Genomic DNA, 15315 nt, shown 5'->3' on the forward strand with positions numbered 1-15315 from the left:
TTTTTTGTAGTCCACAGTGAAGCAATTTTATCGAAGTAGCCTGCAATCTCTCTCTCTCTTTTTTATTTTATTTTTCTTGTTTTAGTGCATGAGGAAAACTTGGGAAGTCTTATGTGTAGAGAAATGAATTGCTTTTTAAAGATTTTTTTGTAAATATGAAAACAACAATGTAATTTAGTCAATGTGTTTAGTGAAAGCCCGCTCAGCAGGGCTCGATATCTTTAAAAAAAAAAAAAAAAAAAAAAAACAACAAAAAAAAAAATAAACACGCCGTACTTAATGTAGAATATTTGTGTCACTGCAGGCCGTAGCATGTTGCTGAATTTCCGCTGAAGCTGTTCCATCGCGCTTTCCCCAAAAGTCTGCCTCGTGATGAGAAACCCAGGACTGTTACGCGGAGGTTTCCATGACAAATTGGTGTCTGTTTTTCTTTTCTTTTCTTTTTTTTTTGACATTTTCTTTCGGTCGTTTTCCGCGAGAAGTGAAATCGGTTCCAGTGCTTTTCTCGTGAGCAAGGATGATTCGACAGGTTTTCGCTCCGTTTACTGTCGAGGACCTGAAGCGCCGCAATCTGAAAAATAAGTCATTTAAGTGATTTCTCCAATCTTTCTACGCAGTACTGACTTAGTAAGCAAAAATTTGGATTGATATACAAAGAGGAATGTCAATAAATTACTGATTACAGAATTAAATGTGTAAATTATTGATTTTAAATTTCATTACATATTAAAATGAAACAAGAATTTTATCATTTCATTTAAATGTTTCAGATTTTCTGCTGTCATGAAATAACTTGCTGTTGTAAAAGACACCCTAACATCTGATTGGTTGGCCTGTACTGCAGTTTCAGCCTAACAATTTTTTTTATATTTTTAAAAATTTAACTCCTCATCAGATGCTTTTAAGCACCCAACTCAAAGCTATTTTGTATCACAACTGATACATAAAGCATTTGTGTTTGTTTTTTGTTCTATAGCCTTAAAACCAATTGCCACCGCAGGACTTTGAAATATTTCAATAAACACTGAAATACTTCATATTTTTAACATTGTGAATCCAGATGCTAATCAACCATCTCCACATTTAATTATGCTCCATATTACATTGTGATATTTAAATAATGACAGCTAAATCACTTCCTATATCATGATTAAGACACATAAATATTTAATAAATGACTTATTTATTAAATCGTGGCGTCTTTGGCCCATCGATGCGTCACGCTTGGCTCCGCTTGCACAGGTGGCAATGCTCGACTCCTGGCGTTCACCTCATTTCGTTCCCGGTGGAACTCGTTGTTGTACAGCAGGAATCTTTTTGGTTTTACTTTTCAGATCAGCTGCGCTTATTTCACAAACATTTGGTACTTTTGGAAAGCAAGGCTGCGAGATTTTGAAAAGTAGGTCCCGAAGTTTGGACCAGCAGAGGTTCGCTCCGCACCTCCACCGAGGTTCAGTGGTGGCGGTTGGATTGTTTTTCAATCCAATGATTCTTTTTCTCTCTGAAAAAGAATCATTTTTCAGAGAGAAAAATGATTCTTTGCTCCACGGCTGTTTAATCCTAAGATGATTGAGACGTTTATTTGGTGCATTTTCAACCTGTTCTCCTGCTCCAACCTGCGTCACGGATTTTGCTCTATTTCAGCAGGAAAACACTTTAAAAATAGCTTCTTCTTTTTTTTTTTTTTCCTCACAGCAGACCACTAGACTTTGTTGTTCATGGAACCACGCTGGGAGAGTTGTTCCTACACATTTGTTTACATTTGGTAAACTTAATTTTCCTGCTGGAGTTTAGTGTTGAAGCTCGTACGATCGATTGGGAAAATGTGACCAGCCTGTCTCCTCTCAGACACTGTTGTCCGTCAATGTTGTGTACATACATACATACATATATATATATATATATATATATAAATATATTTGTCTTACAAAACCAGAAGATGACGATCCTTTGCGCTTTATTCTAGTTGTGAGGGTACTAAAAGCTGCGTTAATTACTACCAGATTTGGGGCATTGCATGGCGCAGAAGCGGCGTTTACAAAAAGCTCAAGTGGCTGGATTTTAGTTATTTTTCTTTTTTCTTTTTTTGCATGAGTCTGTTTTCAGAGGCCAAATCTGATTTTCTTTATGGGGACAGAACTTTTAAAGAGTTGATTTTAATTTTTTTCTAATCTCCAGTTAATTGCTTAACGACCAGTCTCCCTTCCACGACGACACGTAAAGCACGGGGCCAGGTCTGAGCCAGCTGAGGTGGGGAGTGCCTTTTTGCCAATCGTTGCAAAATTAGCAGGTCTAACAGAAAAAAACAAAACAAAAAAAAAACCAACAAACATTTATCCACGCTCTTTTATTTGTGGCTTTTTTTAAAATTATTATTATTGTTTGATGCTAGATTTCTTACAAAGCTGAGATGTTTTTTTTCCAGCTTGTAGTGACTGTAGTCCACCGCTAGTTTTATTGAAACTACAAACATTGTACATTAGATGTCATGTGTCCTTGTTGATGTGTAGAGAAAGTAGATCCATATTGTATCTTCTATAGATATTGTACTGAATCCACCTTTAAATGATGTACAGTACATGAAGAAATCGCTTTGGCAGCATAATGTGGGCGTACTAATAAATTTTGCTGTCTGTGTACAGTGGAAGGTGAGTTTATTTTTCTTTTCTTTTTTTTTTGAACCGTGTCCCATCGCCAGAGTTGTTGAGGAGTGATTCTGAGGGCAGCATGAATTTTACGCAGTCGCAGTAAGGCCTGCCATCTCCAAAACTCGCATCTTCATCGTTGTCAGACAGTTCAAAGTCCAGTTCAAAAAGTCAGTAATGCTTCTCTCACAAGCCTCCGCCATGACTCCAACCCCCTTAACCTGAGTCACCTCTCGCCATAAAACGGCAGCCAGGCCGTAGCGCCGCTACTAGGAATTCACTTTGCATGAGCCACACGTTTGTGAATGTCCCGTGTGGGGTTGAGACGGAGAAAGGAGTCTGTGACGCACTACTGATTCTCGAGATTGTCTTGTTTCACACATCCGTCACCCTCCAGACCAGATTGTTTATTTTTATTTTATTTGATTTTATTTGCCGTTTCCTTTCAAATCTTGCTCAAATGGACAAACGGTTGTGATGTCTGCATAAAAATGTTGGATGCTTCCTTTGTTGCTTGTTGGAGGCGGGTTGTAGCCAAGTCGACGCTCGCTCTTACACAAAATAAAGGATGAACTGATGGGATGTAAACACTTCCTGTTCTTGTTTTGTTTTTTGTTCTTTTTTTACAGTAACTGTGCCGCTGTTTAACATGCATTTCTGGGGTGGAATAACACACCCTGCATGCAGAACGTCTGGAGCAATAGTGCCCCCTGGTGTTGAGTAAACATTGTGCAACTTTTTTTTTTTTTTAAGATCACAGGTTAATAAAATTTAAACACTGCCAACTTGAACATTACTGAAGACTTATGGAGCATGCCTAAAATCCAGGAAGCCAAACCATCACAGGACATACATCCACACACACGCTCTAATAAATAAGGTCAATTTAGAGATAATTAACCTAACAGTCATAGTTATAGACAGTAGGAGGAGGAATAAAATAAACCCATTGAACCTGTTTTACCGCATGATGCGTATCTTCCCACAGCCGCTGGATACAAGAAGTAACTACAGCTAACATTTAAAAACCGATGTTTAATGTATTGATTCCATCATAATGCTTGTGTGTGAAACTACTTTTCAAACATCTTTTCAACAAACTTTTTTTTTTGTCCTCCTGTAACCTACTGATTCTGTTCTACCAGCACTGAAATGTGACTTTTGCTCAGTTTAGTCACTAAAATATCTGAAATGCGCAATAATTCACACACGATTGATATAAAGAGCATTTTTACTGGTTCTGTAGAGGAGCGGCTCTGCACAGTAAGAAGTCACTTTATGCTTCTTACAGCAAACAACAGTCCAGGTCAGAAGTTTACATACCAATCTTTTAGCTTGGGCCTTTTGGAGATTAATTTATGCCAATCTGTCCAGCATGGGACGATTGTACAATACAAGCTCTGTGATTTTTTTATTTTTTAAACAAGAATTAGGTGTGTAAGTTTGTTATTGTTGCTTTTCAGTAATACAAAGTCAAACCTGTGCATACCGGTAATGGCTGAAATATATGTATACAACCCCAAGTGTTTTTAGATAAATGCTCATTAGCAACTAATATCTCATCCCCGTGCTTTTTCCATCTGTTAAAGACTTTTGGCGAAACTCTATATTTCATTCATCTTCTTGGTAGAATCGGTCGTTTGTTTAACTTGCCTGGTTTCTTGGCGTCACATTTCAAAAAGCTTTGAAAAGCGATCCAAACACATCCAGTTTGGATTTGTTTTTAGGAACATTCTGTTGTTTGAACAAGCTGTTTCCGAGTTTCAACCACCCCCCTGCTGATTTCAAGTCAATTTAATAGTAGTCATCCTCCTTATTCACTGTTCCATCCACTTTGGGCAAATATCTAGACCCCAGCATGATACTACCAACACCGTGCTCAGCACTTGCCTCACCTTGATTCCTCTAAACGTTCTTCTTGTCACAACAAAGTCAAACTGGTGATCTCAATTCTTGTGTTTAACCACGGTTAAAAATAATAATAATAATAATAATAATAATAAATAATAAAATAATCATTAAAAGACCACAAGTAATGATTTTCATTCTAGCTTGAATGATGATGTTCAAGTCTTGAGGCGGCTTCACAAAGGCTCAGGATCATCTAGTGTTTCTGCTTTATCCAAACAACTTCAGTTTAATTAAAACCTTAAGAGTCTAAGAACTCTCAGGTTGTAAAACAGCACACAGGAAAACCAACACTACAAATCACAGCACCTCTACATTCATCTGCATGTACTCGTACCAACTATATTACAATTTTACAGACTTGGACAAATAACTGAAATTTACAAAAGTGAAGAAGTATAAAACAATACTATTAAAAATGTTTGCATCTCTAGAAACACTAAAAACTGCACAGATTTTTATGCAAAACTTGATTAATTGGCACACTTCTTTTTTTTTTCCTTCCTTTTTTTAATAATAAGAACAACAATGACTTTTAACTATAATTTTGTAAACTGTCTATGATTGGGTTTTCACCCCAGAACTGGCTAAGGCCATAATTTTGTCTTCAGACCCTGAAAAAAAAAAGGGAAAGAAATACAAGATGAGCGTTGGTAATCAGACAAACCGAAAGAGTTGATAAAGTGTTTCTGCTCACCCAGGTTTGCTGTGACTTTTTCAAACTGACTCAGAGTCGCCGTCGCGTTTTCAGCCAGGAATGTGTCATCCTCTGGAGTGAGCTGTTGGGGGGGCAGGGGGGGGGGAATACATCTACAATGTCACAACTCTTTAAAAAAAAGATCAGTCTGTCAACATCATGGCTGCCACATGACTAAAATAAACTGCATTGGGAAACATTAGCAGAAGCCACCGAATCACACTGCGCAGTGCGGTGTTCGTCACCTTCTCTCCCAGCTTCCTCAGGGCTGTGAGGATTTCCATTTTCTGCTGCGTGTGCACGTCCCGAGACATTTTCCCCACCATCACGTCTCGGTCCATCTGCCCGGAATGTCACACACAGGCCGCACAATTTTCAGGCAGAGCCATGGAAAAGAAAACCACAATGCAGTGAGCGACGTGAGCCAAACGCTCATCGGTCAAAAGATTTAACGGCACAAATCATTCTAACAAAGCTCCGTGAAGACTGACAGAGGAATGGTTTCACGACGATAGGAAAGAGCAAGCGGGTTTTGAGAGACTGCGTTCAAAACCGAATTTAGGGCTTTTACAGCCTTTTTGACGCCAACGTCAATGTAACGACACAGGTTTGGCCGTGTAATCAGGGATCTGATCTGAGCTTTGGTTGTCTGATGTTCGGTGGAGCAATGGAGTCTATCAGCTCTTCAGCACTGGAGGACACAAAGCGGTGAGAGGTGCATTCATTGGTAAAACCAGGAGAGAACGGAGCAGCAAAAGAAATGTTTAGGAAGTTTAAACAATTTGACAAAACGGAACAAGACCAAATTCTGAAAATGCTGCAGTCAACCCTTGAATATGCTAAATGTGACTGACAAAACATTCTGACCATTTCTGTGACTGATTGGCGCAATGTTTGAAAGCGTAACTCAAACCTCGGCGAGTCGGGTCCTCAGCTGTCCTGGCTGCTTCTTTGCGAAAAGTCTGATCACCTCGGGGGTTTTGAATGCTTGGCTGATGGCAGCTTGGATTGCCTGATGGAGATAAAGACAGTCACAATGATATAGTGGGACAGATTTAGACATACATTTTCATTTTTATGAGACAATCTCAGAATTTTATGTGCTAACAACTGGGTAGCTAAAAGCGAATTATGCAACATCTGAGTCACTGTCGTCAGATACTGCAGCTTCTCATAATTAGGGAACAAGTAAGTCGAAATATTGATTTCTTCAGTTCAGAACTGCACGGTTTAGGTTATTGTTTTCATCAAATTAAAATTAACATTTATTTTTAGCGCTTTAGAAAGCACTGCCAAGTTTAAACTTTTTCCAAGGGTAAATTGAGCTTTTATGCAACAGCGTCACAGATTTTACAGCATACACGTGAAGGCCAAATTCTAGACAAACATATAGAAGATCTTTAATGACAGTAAAAAATATTCACTGTGGGTTTCCTGTTTGAAACTTTAGGAGAAAAGCCTTCATGTTAACCTTTACAACACAATGTGTGGTCTTAAGATATGAATTAAACGACAGTAAGGCCTTCTCAGACAGATTCTACTTTGAGAGGGTTTAAATGTCGCATAAATGCCCATGAGATGAGATAAATTATTTTTGTCACGGAGTGGGAGTATTACTTCCACAAAGTAACGAGTGCTTATTAATAAATGTCCCTACCAGCTGCATCCCACCAAGTTCATCCACCAGTGTCATGTCTCCTGTCATTATCTTCTTCAGGGACTCATTGAATTCCTCCAGCTGTTCCAGTGTCTCTTTCTTTGTCTCCTCATATTCCTCCTCGTCCAAGTCCTCTCTAGAAAAGGAAAAAAAGGGGGAAAAAAAGAAATGATAAGGACCTTAAAGAAGAGAAAAGTAAAAGTAAATGAGTGTATTGATTGGCTTATAGTCCACCTGCATTCCTCCAGGTCCTGAAGCTGCTGCATCAGTCTGTCAAGCTGTTCCTCCATGTTCTGCTTCAGTTTGCTGGTTTCGGACTTGCCCCGTGATGCCATTATGTTAAAATCCTGTTTCCAAACTCTGGAGTGTCAGATTTAAGGAAGCAAATTAACAAGCAACAGATCAGAATGACATTAATCAGTAAGTCCCAAACAGACTAAAGTGGATGCCCGGTGAAGGTTGTATTCACTGTATTTACTGTATTTGGTCACTATTACTGATTATTTTTCACGATAAACCCGAAGGCTCAGATAAACATTGATACTGACAGTAAGCTAGCATGCTAAAGCACAGCATCTCACCGTGAATTGTCTTTGTAATAACCAGTTATAAACACGCCGTAGGAACGACGGACGTTTGCCTCAGGCTAATGGGAAAAACAATAGAATAAAGAACAGAGCCACCGCATAAAAACCCATATAAAAAAAATTACTATTTTAGTAAAAAGAGTGTTTACTGTTTGTCTCGAGTCGCATAAGTCTTGAGGATTTGTGACCATGAACGTAACTTCAGAACGTGGGTGCGGCTCTCGTAAATTCTGTCCAATCAGATTTGTGTATCCTTACGTAGCCCTCGACGTCAGCTACGTACAGAAAACAGCTGACACCCATAGAAGAGCGAAACAGAAACTGCATTATTTTATTATAGGTACGAAAACGTACTATTTCTTTTGGACACCGACTGTTATTTTTCGTTTGTCTTCTTAAAAGTAATTTGGGTTACCTCCATGTTGCTAATTTATAGAGCTAACAATCCAGATTACAATGGAAAATTCAACTTTAACGAGACTAACACATGTTAGCTCAAGTTATAGCACTGCTATTTATGCTCTCAGCATAATAAACCTTAAGTATTCTATCTCGGTTTGTTAATTTTTTGTTTGTGCCTACGTTAACGTAGTCCCTTTAAACCAAAGGGACTACGTTAAATCGCATTTTAGTAATGTCAGCTGCTGTGTTTGTTGCAGGGCAAATCCTGCACCAGTATGAGTAATGGAGAATCCCACTACATCCAAAGTGGTTCTGCTGGCCTGTGGCTCCTTCAACCCCATCACTAACATGCACCTGAGGATGTTTGAGCTGGCCAGAGATCACCTGGAAGACACAGGTTGAAGCCATTTAAGATTACATCCTTTGGTTTTAGTGTTAAGAGTTTTCTGTCTACTTCCCTGTGAAACTTTGTAAGCCTAATCAAAAATGAATCTTAAAATGAACTTGGAGCCCGTGAAGAAAGGGAGAACTTTGTGATGTGCTTCTACGGTCTTCTGCCTGATAAGTATCTGCAGCATCATCTTTAACTAAGTGGAAAGTAGAACACTGTACAACTGATCAACAAATAATAGAAAATAACTCTAGAATATTATGATTTTCCTTATTTCTTTATAGGTTCTTAGTTGGGCATATTTTTTTTTAAAAGTACACCCTAGTAATGTTAAATATGTACAAAATACACACAATTGTAGAATTTAAAGTGAGAGCTACTTTCTTTTTACATGTTTTACAGAAAGGTTGTGCTTAAAGTATCCTAAAATGCATTTAATGCTGTCTAGAACTTAAGGCCTCCTTCAAGCACTGAAATCCTTAAGCAGTACTAAAGTGTTAATTTTAAACTTTAAAAAGTGGTTTTGAAGAGCTGGAAACGGCACAAATGATCATTTGTGTTATTTCATTTTGCACAGTAATACATAATGCACTTTTAAACTTGGTGCAAAGTGGACCAAAAGACACCTGGGCTATTTGAGGCTAACCTGCAATTTTGGAATATTTCCACGTAACTCATTATTGCTTCTATTTTTTAATCATCTCAAATCACGCTCCTACTGTGATTTAAACACCAAAACTGCATCTCCTTTGTGTTTTTAAGGTCAGTACAGTGTGATAAAAGGAATCATCTCCCCGGTGGGCGATGCCTATAAGAAGAAGGGTTTGATTGAGGCCAGCCACCGGGTGGAGATGGCCAGACTGGCCACAGAAAGCTCAGAGTGGATCACAGTGGACTCCTGGGAAAGCCAGCAGTCAGACTGGGTGGAGACGTCTAAAGTTATCCGGTAAGTTTAAAGTGCACAAAACATTTTTCTCTTGGATTTTTTTTTTCATTCTCTGACTCTGTTTTAGCTATTTACCATCTATCTGTGATGACAGCTAGCCTTCAAGCATATTCACATTAGATGGAGTGATGCAGGCGACTATGGCTTGATTTGAAACCTTGGTAAAGTTTTCCAAAGTTTTAATGTCCTTTTTTTTGTATCTGAGTTATTCAGACTTTAGACCTTTTTATTATTTCTTTACGCAACAGTTGAACACTTCCTGTTTCAGACTCTATGAAATGGGATTTATCACACAGTTTCTAAAGTCAGCTTTGTTGCTTGCAAAAAATAAAAGATCATTTAAAAATAAAGGTTATGAGGAAGTGGAAAATGTGATAGATTGAATTTATAAGTGCAAAAAAATAAATAAATTGTAACAAAATGTATTGATACCTTTAAGCAGACTCAGAATTAGTTGAGTTGGAAGTTATGTTTCATGTAAACAGTGTCACATGTTACTTTCATTTCATTTGTGCATTAAAGAAAGGGTGATGTGATTATTACGTGCTTCGTCCACTAGATGGCAATATTAGGTCCGTGTGATACGTGAGCAGAGCTGCTACAGTAAAACTTCTTGTTCATTATTTTGAAACATGAACAAAGTAGATAAGACAGAATATTTTAATATATTATTTTCTAGATTTCTGGATAATTAATTTCCTGTATTTTTGGATATTTTTATTAACACATTTTGAAGCTGAAGTAGTCGTTCTCGTTACCATTTGGAGCAGTGAGACACGATCACCCGGGCATCACATTTACATTACTTCATTAGGTTTGCAGAGTTTGACGGCAGCTACAACACACTCTAAACACATTAATGGTTAACTGATCCTTTTGTCTTTTTTACTTCACACAAATTCTGACTCTCTACTTTGGTAAATATAAAGTAGGTTAGCAGCTAAATGCCGGGCCTATTGGCTTCTTTCATTCAATCATTAAACATTTCCTTCAATTTTAGCTTCAATGCTGAACAAGATATTTGGCATTCATGAAATTGCAACTGGGGAATATTTTTGCTCGTAGAATAATTTTTGGCTCATAGATCAGAAAGACCAGCCTGTAACCTGCAAGATGTTTTCATAGAATAATAACAGATGTAGATTTTTATCTTAAAACACATATGGATTGAGGGATTTGAACAGCTGCTTTTGACTATATAGCCGTTTTATCTTTATTCATACAGGCATCACTATGAAGAGCTGCTCGCTAGAGAACATAACAGGGATGACGTGGACACCATCAAGTATACAAAGAAGAGACGTATAGAGGAGAATTATATAGCGAGTTCAGTTCATCACAGGAAAAGAGGTGAGCTATGAATATTTGTAGGGTTGTGTGAGTAAATAGACGTTGTGTTTTTGGCGTTCTTGCTTATTTACAGTTTGGTGCGTTCTGCTGATGTGCAGGAATGCAGTTCTTGTAGGGTGTGGGCGCTCTGTCTCATGATCTGGACGACAGCCAGTCACAACCAACAAAGTTAGTTGTCAGAGTGAAGCAGCGTGAAAATTGCCTCTGGGCAACAAGGTGGTAATTACAGATGCACTTGATATTAAAGCAAAACTGCGTCACACATGAGCAAAACAATAACTGGTCATGTGAAAAATGGTGTCATGAGCTTATCATTATCATTATCATTAGTTAAACTTGTCCTAAACTTAAGCATTAAAGGACTTTTTATACCTTCCCCAAACCAAAACGTATACAAAAGTTTTTGTTTTTCCAACTTTATTTCCTGTCTTAATATCTGCATGTTTTGTTTATCCATCCATTTATTTGTTTAACAATCATGATAGATCTGCCATTCATTCTTACTGAACTATTTTTAAAAATGGTCCAGAAACAGACTGGGAACTATGGAAAATTCAGTCTTTGATTCTACAGAATCTTTTATTTCAAAGTTGTCTTCTAATAGATCTTTGAACAAGTGTTGTTACACCCCATCTGAGCTCCTTCAGAGCTGAGCCCCTTGTCCCTGTGCTCAGACGGCCCTCAGCTGATGCTGCTGTGTGGGGCAGACGTCCTCGAATCCTTCGGAATCCCCAATCTGTGGAAGCAGGAGGACATCGCCGAGATCGTGGGACGGTACGGGCTGGTTTGCGTCACCCGCAGCGGCGGCGACCCGCACAAATTCATCAACCAGTCGGACGATTTGTGGAAGTATCGCAAGAACATCCACGTCGTCCATGAATGGGTGACCAACGACATCTCGGCGACTCACGTGCGCCGGGCGCTTCGTCGAGGGCGAAGCGTCCGATACCTGCTGCCCGAGAGCGTCGTCCGCTACGTTCAGGAACACAGCCTCTACAGCGCCGAGAGCGAGCAGAAAAACGCTGACGTGGTTCTTGCACCTTTTCAGAAATACTCAGACGCCTCTACAAGCGGATAATTTACTGACATGTTTACGACAAACGAAAACCGGTTTTGCTGTGAATTTAAAATGAGTTGCACATTTCGTTGATGCCCTTAATAGTGCCTCCTCCACAGATTGTAGTAATTGAATAATTATAGTTTCATTTTGCACCTGTCAAATAAAGCATCTGAGCTAAAGTTCAACTACAAATGAACAGTTTTATACATTTGATATTTTGTACAAAAAGTGATCAAATAATTTTTATTGAATAAAAATATACTTGAATGATTCTGAGGCTGCTTTCACTCTGTCATCTCATCATATATTTTCATTCAGAAGTGGAATTTTCCAAGCACCACCCCATCCCCTTTTAACAAGCCAAAGTCTCCCTGGAAACACTTTTTGTTGGACTAAGTGATTTGTGCCACATTAATAATAAAGAGGTTTCTTTGATTTTCGCCTTGGGAGTTCCCTTTTCTTTCTTGTTATTCTAATGCGGCAGAGACTGAAAGCTGATACTCCCTAATTATTCAGGGTCCTAGTTTTCATGTACTCCCTATTTTTTCACCTCTACTTTTTGCATAAGGCAAAGGAACTTCATTCATGCACACGCTCATTAAAAGCTGTTTGCAGGAAAATTACATAAATGAAGAAAGGTGTGGGGGTGGGGGGAATCTCAGTTAAACAATAATGGAACCTGATAATGTACATTTTAACTTCAATAAACTATATTTTTAATTTTAAAGGGGGAATCAATTTTCAGGAGGTTTGTTGCAGAAGAGAACTAAAGGCTAATTGTTTAGTTTTGGGAGCACGGAGCCAACAGGCCTCCTACCCAACAACACAAAGAGTCCACATGATTCAGTCACTCAAGAAGTGCAAACCATTTCAGTTTAGTTAACCGCTGATATGTAACATTACATTTTTGGGACCACAAACAATGACCTCTGCTTTTTCTGCAAAAAAAATACAAATGGTAACATTTACAACACATTTAATATCGGAGTGACAGCTTTGGTGTGTGTTATTATGTACAACAACATGGTGGAATAATTTATGTTCAGGTACACTTGAGTTTTGATTTAATTGATTGTAGAACATGTTAAAGGTACGATGGCTCATATTTCAACGCTCAGTTCCACTCAGACCTCAGAAAATGTGTGATTAGAGAAAGTTAAGTTATCATGCGATCACACAAACAGATAATTATTTTGAAAGCGATTGATTAGAATAAAGGATTAACTTCATCATAGAGGAAAATTATTAACTTTGCATTAATGTGTGAAATCCAAGATTGCATCAAAGCCTCCACTCTCTTGAAAATTGCTGTGAGCAGTAAAACTGCGGCGTCCTCCCAAACTTTTTTTTTTTTTTTCATAGAATGGACAACATCTCAGCAAAACGTTCCAGGAAAACGCTGGAGGCCCTTTTTAATTAAAAAAAAAACAAAACAAAAAACGACAAGACAACGAGGTGATGTTTGTTTTCTTGAAAACTGAATTTCTTCCACACTTTGTGCTGCAGTGTGTCTACTTGTCAATTTCAATTTGCTGCTGCACAGAAAAGTTTGTCATTTTGCTGTAGACCGTTGTGATTATGACATTGATAACAATGTAACCTAATTTGGTTTGAGGTCAGGAGAGATTTGCTGCAGTTTAATTGTTAATCAAAATTAAAACATTAAATTAGTTGTTGCATGATACTAGAATAGGGTATTTTACATTATTTTCAATTGTACTGAAATTAATTTACAAAATTCTCGTATTTTTTTTAGCTAAATATCAGTAATTTTCTGACAGTAAACAATGACGTCTGTTTTTTTTTTGTTTGTTTTTTTTCCTTCATTTGTGTTTTAATTCCTGAGGCCTAGCTTAAAAGGTTGTCTGACAGTGAACCTGTCTGACAAGTCTTTGCTTCCCATTGCTGTCCTGGTATTGACGAGAGTGCCTCCTGCATCCTCACATGATCTTAACTTCAACGGAAACAGGAGGGTTTGACACACCCACCTGTGTGTCACAGGGACTTTCTGAAAGCTGCATTTATTAAGGCTCATCTGCATGGGATCGCCAGTTTGCTCCTAGTAACACCCTGAAGAAGGAAGCTAAGAGAAATCAGCATGCCTGCCAGTCTGTGTGGAACATGGGACATGATCAGCAACGTCAACTTCGATGGCTACATGAGTGCACTTGGTGAGTTTGAATTAAAAAATACTCCATAGGATGAAAACTTAAAAAAAAAAAAAAAAAAAACCTAGAAAATCTGTTTGTGCTGTGAATGCACAAATATACAAAGAGAAATTGAGCTGGGATTTTACACCAGGGTTATTATTGTATGTGGCAAAGAGTATGCAAAAGCTTTCCTAATACATTCCTTTACTATTCCAGGTATCAGTGTTTATTTGAGAAAGATTGCCCTGCGGCTGAAGCTGAGAAAGGTGATTGAGCAGCAGGGAGACCAGTATATCATCAAAACTCTCAGCACCTTCAGGAACTACGCCATCTCCTTCAAAACCGGTCAAGTGTTTGAGGAGTTCACAAAGGGACTGGACAACAGGCACATCAAGGTGAGGATGGATGTTGTAAACGTAGCACTCCCAGGTGTTTGTATGAAGCATGAAACCTGCTGACCGAATTTTTTGCTCCCATTCTGATTATTCTCTCTCGTCTTTTTTTTTTCTCTCCTGTTTTCCGTCTGCGCAGTCGACAGTGACATGGCAGGGGAATAAACTAACGTGTGAGCAGGTTGGAGAGAAGAAGAACCGAGGCTGGGCTCACTGGGTCGAAGGCGACAAGCTCCATCTGGTAGGAATGAAATTGCAAAGAAATTTCAACTTGTCTTAATTTCGTGTGTTTCATATTCACTAAACATTTATGTCACATTGTCCACCTCAGGAACTGCACTGTGATGGAGAAGTCTGCAAGCAGGTGTTTAAGAAGAATGTAAACGAGTAAAGAGGAAGGAGATGTTAAAGGAGAATTCGTTCAGTGCTGGAGGACAGCATGCGTCCGATCCACAACTGCTGACCCTGAAGAAAAGAAAGCCACACCAGTCTAGAGAGTCGAGGCCTATGGGGGTGCTCAGATCAGGAAAAAAAAATGTAGATATAAACTTACGCCACTAGATGGCACCACTACACCGCTTTACACTGCATACTGAAGCTACATTCAAGCTTATAGGATGAAGCATCGGGATTGTTTCATAACTTTTCAGCTGGCTGAAAACAGATTAAAGGTACTTTTGGTTTTTCTCTTGTTCGAAATTCCTCCTTGAGAGTTGTTCTGTGCAATTTGCATTTATTGTTTTATTTGTACAACTCTTATTCATGTGAATATTTTTTAAAAGAAATGTAAGATATACTAAAATGTGTTTGAGATACTTTTTTTGTACGATTTGAAATTTGCTCAATAAATTTTGTTTAAATAAAAGCTGTAATTTGTGATATTTGTCCATCAAAAAAAGGGAAGTTAAGAGTTGTATATCTACTTTCTATGTGGTTAAGACCAAAATTATTCAGGCCTCTAGCGGATTGAGATTTGAAATAGACTTGAAATACTGATTAAGTGGGATAACCTCAAATGCATGCCACACTTTTCAAATATTTGATTTTATAAACGGATGTCTCACTTTCCTCCCAATTCAGATATGCAACTCATTGTGCTTAATATGGCAATAAATATGTTAAGGTTTGTG

At 38.3% G+C, this 15315-nt stretch overlaps 3 protein-coding genes across 4 annotated transcripts; 2 read left to right on the plus strand and 1 right to left on the minus strand.

Annotated features, from left to right (window-relative positions):
• Positions 1-2367: 2367 nt before the first annotated feature.
• On the minus strand, positions 2368-7724 carry lzic (leucine zipper and CTNNBIP1 domain containing). 2 transcript variants are annotated; one of them, XM_007553287.2, is made up of 8 exons: positions 7644-7707; positions 7489-7553; positions 7142-7267; positions 6908-7043; positions 6164-6262; positions 5496-5591; positions 5251-5332; positions 2368-5167 (listed from the first exon to the last, which is right to left on the minus strand). In XM_007553287.2, exons 1-8 carry the CDS (start codon positions 7683-7685, stop codon positions 5112-5114), a joined length of 702 nt encoding a protein of 233 aa, XP_007553349.1. In that variant the 5' UTR covers positions 7686-7707; the 3' UTR covers positions 2368-5111. The 2 variants fall into 2 exon arrangements, with proteins under 2 accessions (XP_007553349.1, XP_007553351.1); XM_007553289.2 differs by lacking the exon at positions 7489-7553 and having other exon boundaries at positions 7644-7724.
• Positions 7725-7743: 19 nt separating this feature from the next.
• nmnat1 (nicotinamide nucleotide adenylyltransferase 1) lies at positions 7744-11914 on the plus strand. The gene is made up of 5 exons (XM_007553291.2): positions 7744-7834; positions 8154-8293; positions 9050-9233; positions 10459-10583; positions 11258-11914. The coding sequence occupies exons 2-5, from the start codon at positions 8179-8181 to the stop codon at positions 11659-11661; spliced, it is 828 nt and encodes a 275-aa protein (XP_007553353.1). The 5' UTR covers positions 7744-7834; positions 8154-8178; the 3' UTR covers positions 11662-11914.
• rbp7a (retinol binding protein 7a, cellular) lies at positions 10498-15050 on the plus strand. The gene is made up of 5 exons (XM_007553290.2): positions 10498-10583; positions 13696-13814; positions 14010-14188; positions 14325-14426; positions 14517-15050. Exons 2-5 carry the CDS (start codon positions 13742-13744, stop codon positions 14574-14576), a joined length of 414 nt encoding a protein of 137 aa, XP_007553352.1. The 5' UTR covers positions 10498-10583; positions 13696-13741; the 3' UTR covers positions 14577-15050.
• The last annotated feature ends 265 nt before the right edge of the window (positions 15051-15315 follow it).

The sequence above is a fragment of the Poecilia formosa genome, unplaced genomic scaffold, assembly GCF_000485575.1.
Source record: "Poecilia formosa unplaced genomic scaffold, Poecilia_formosa-5.1.2 Scaffold56, whole genome shotgun sequence".
NCBI classification, from domain to species: domain Eukaryota; kingdom Metazoa; phylum Chordata; class Actinopteri; order Cyprinodontiformes; family Poeciliidae; genus Poecilia; species Poecilia formosa.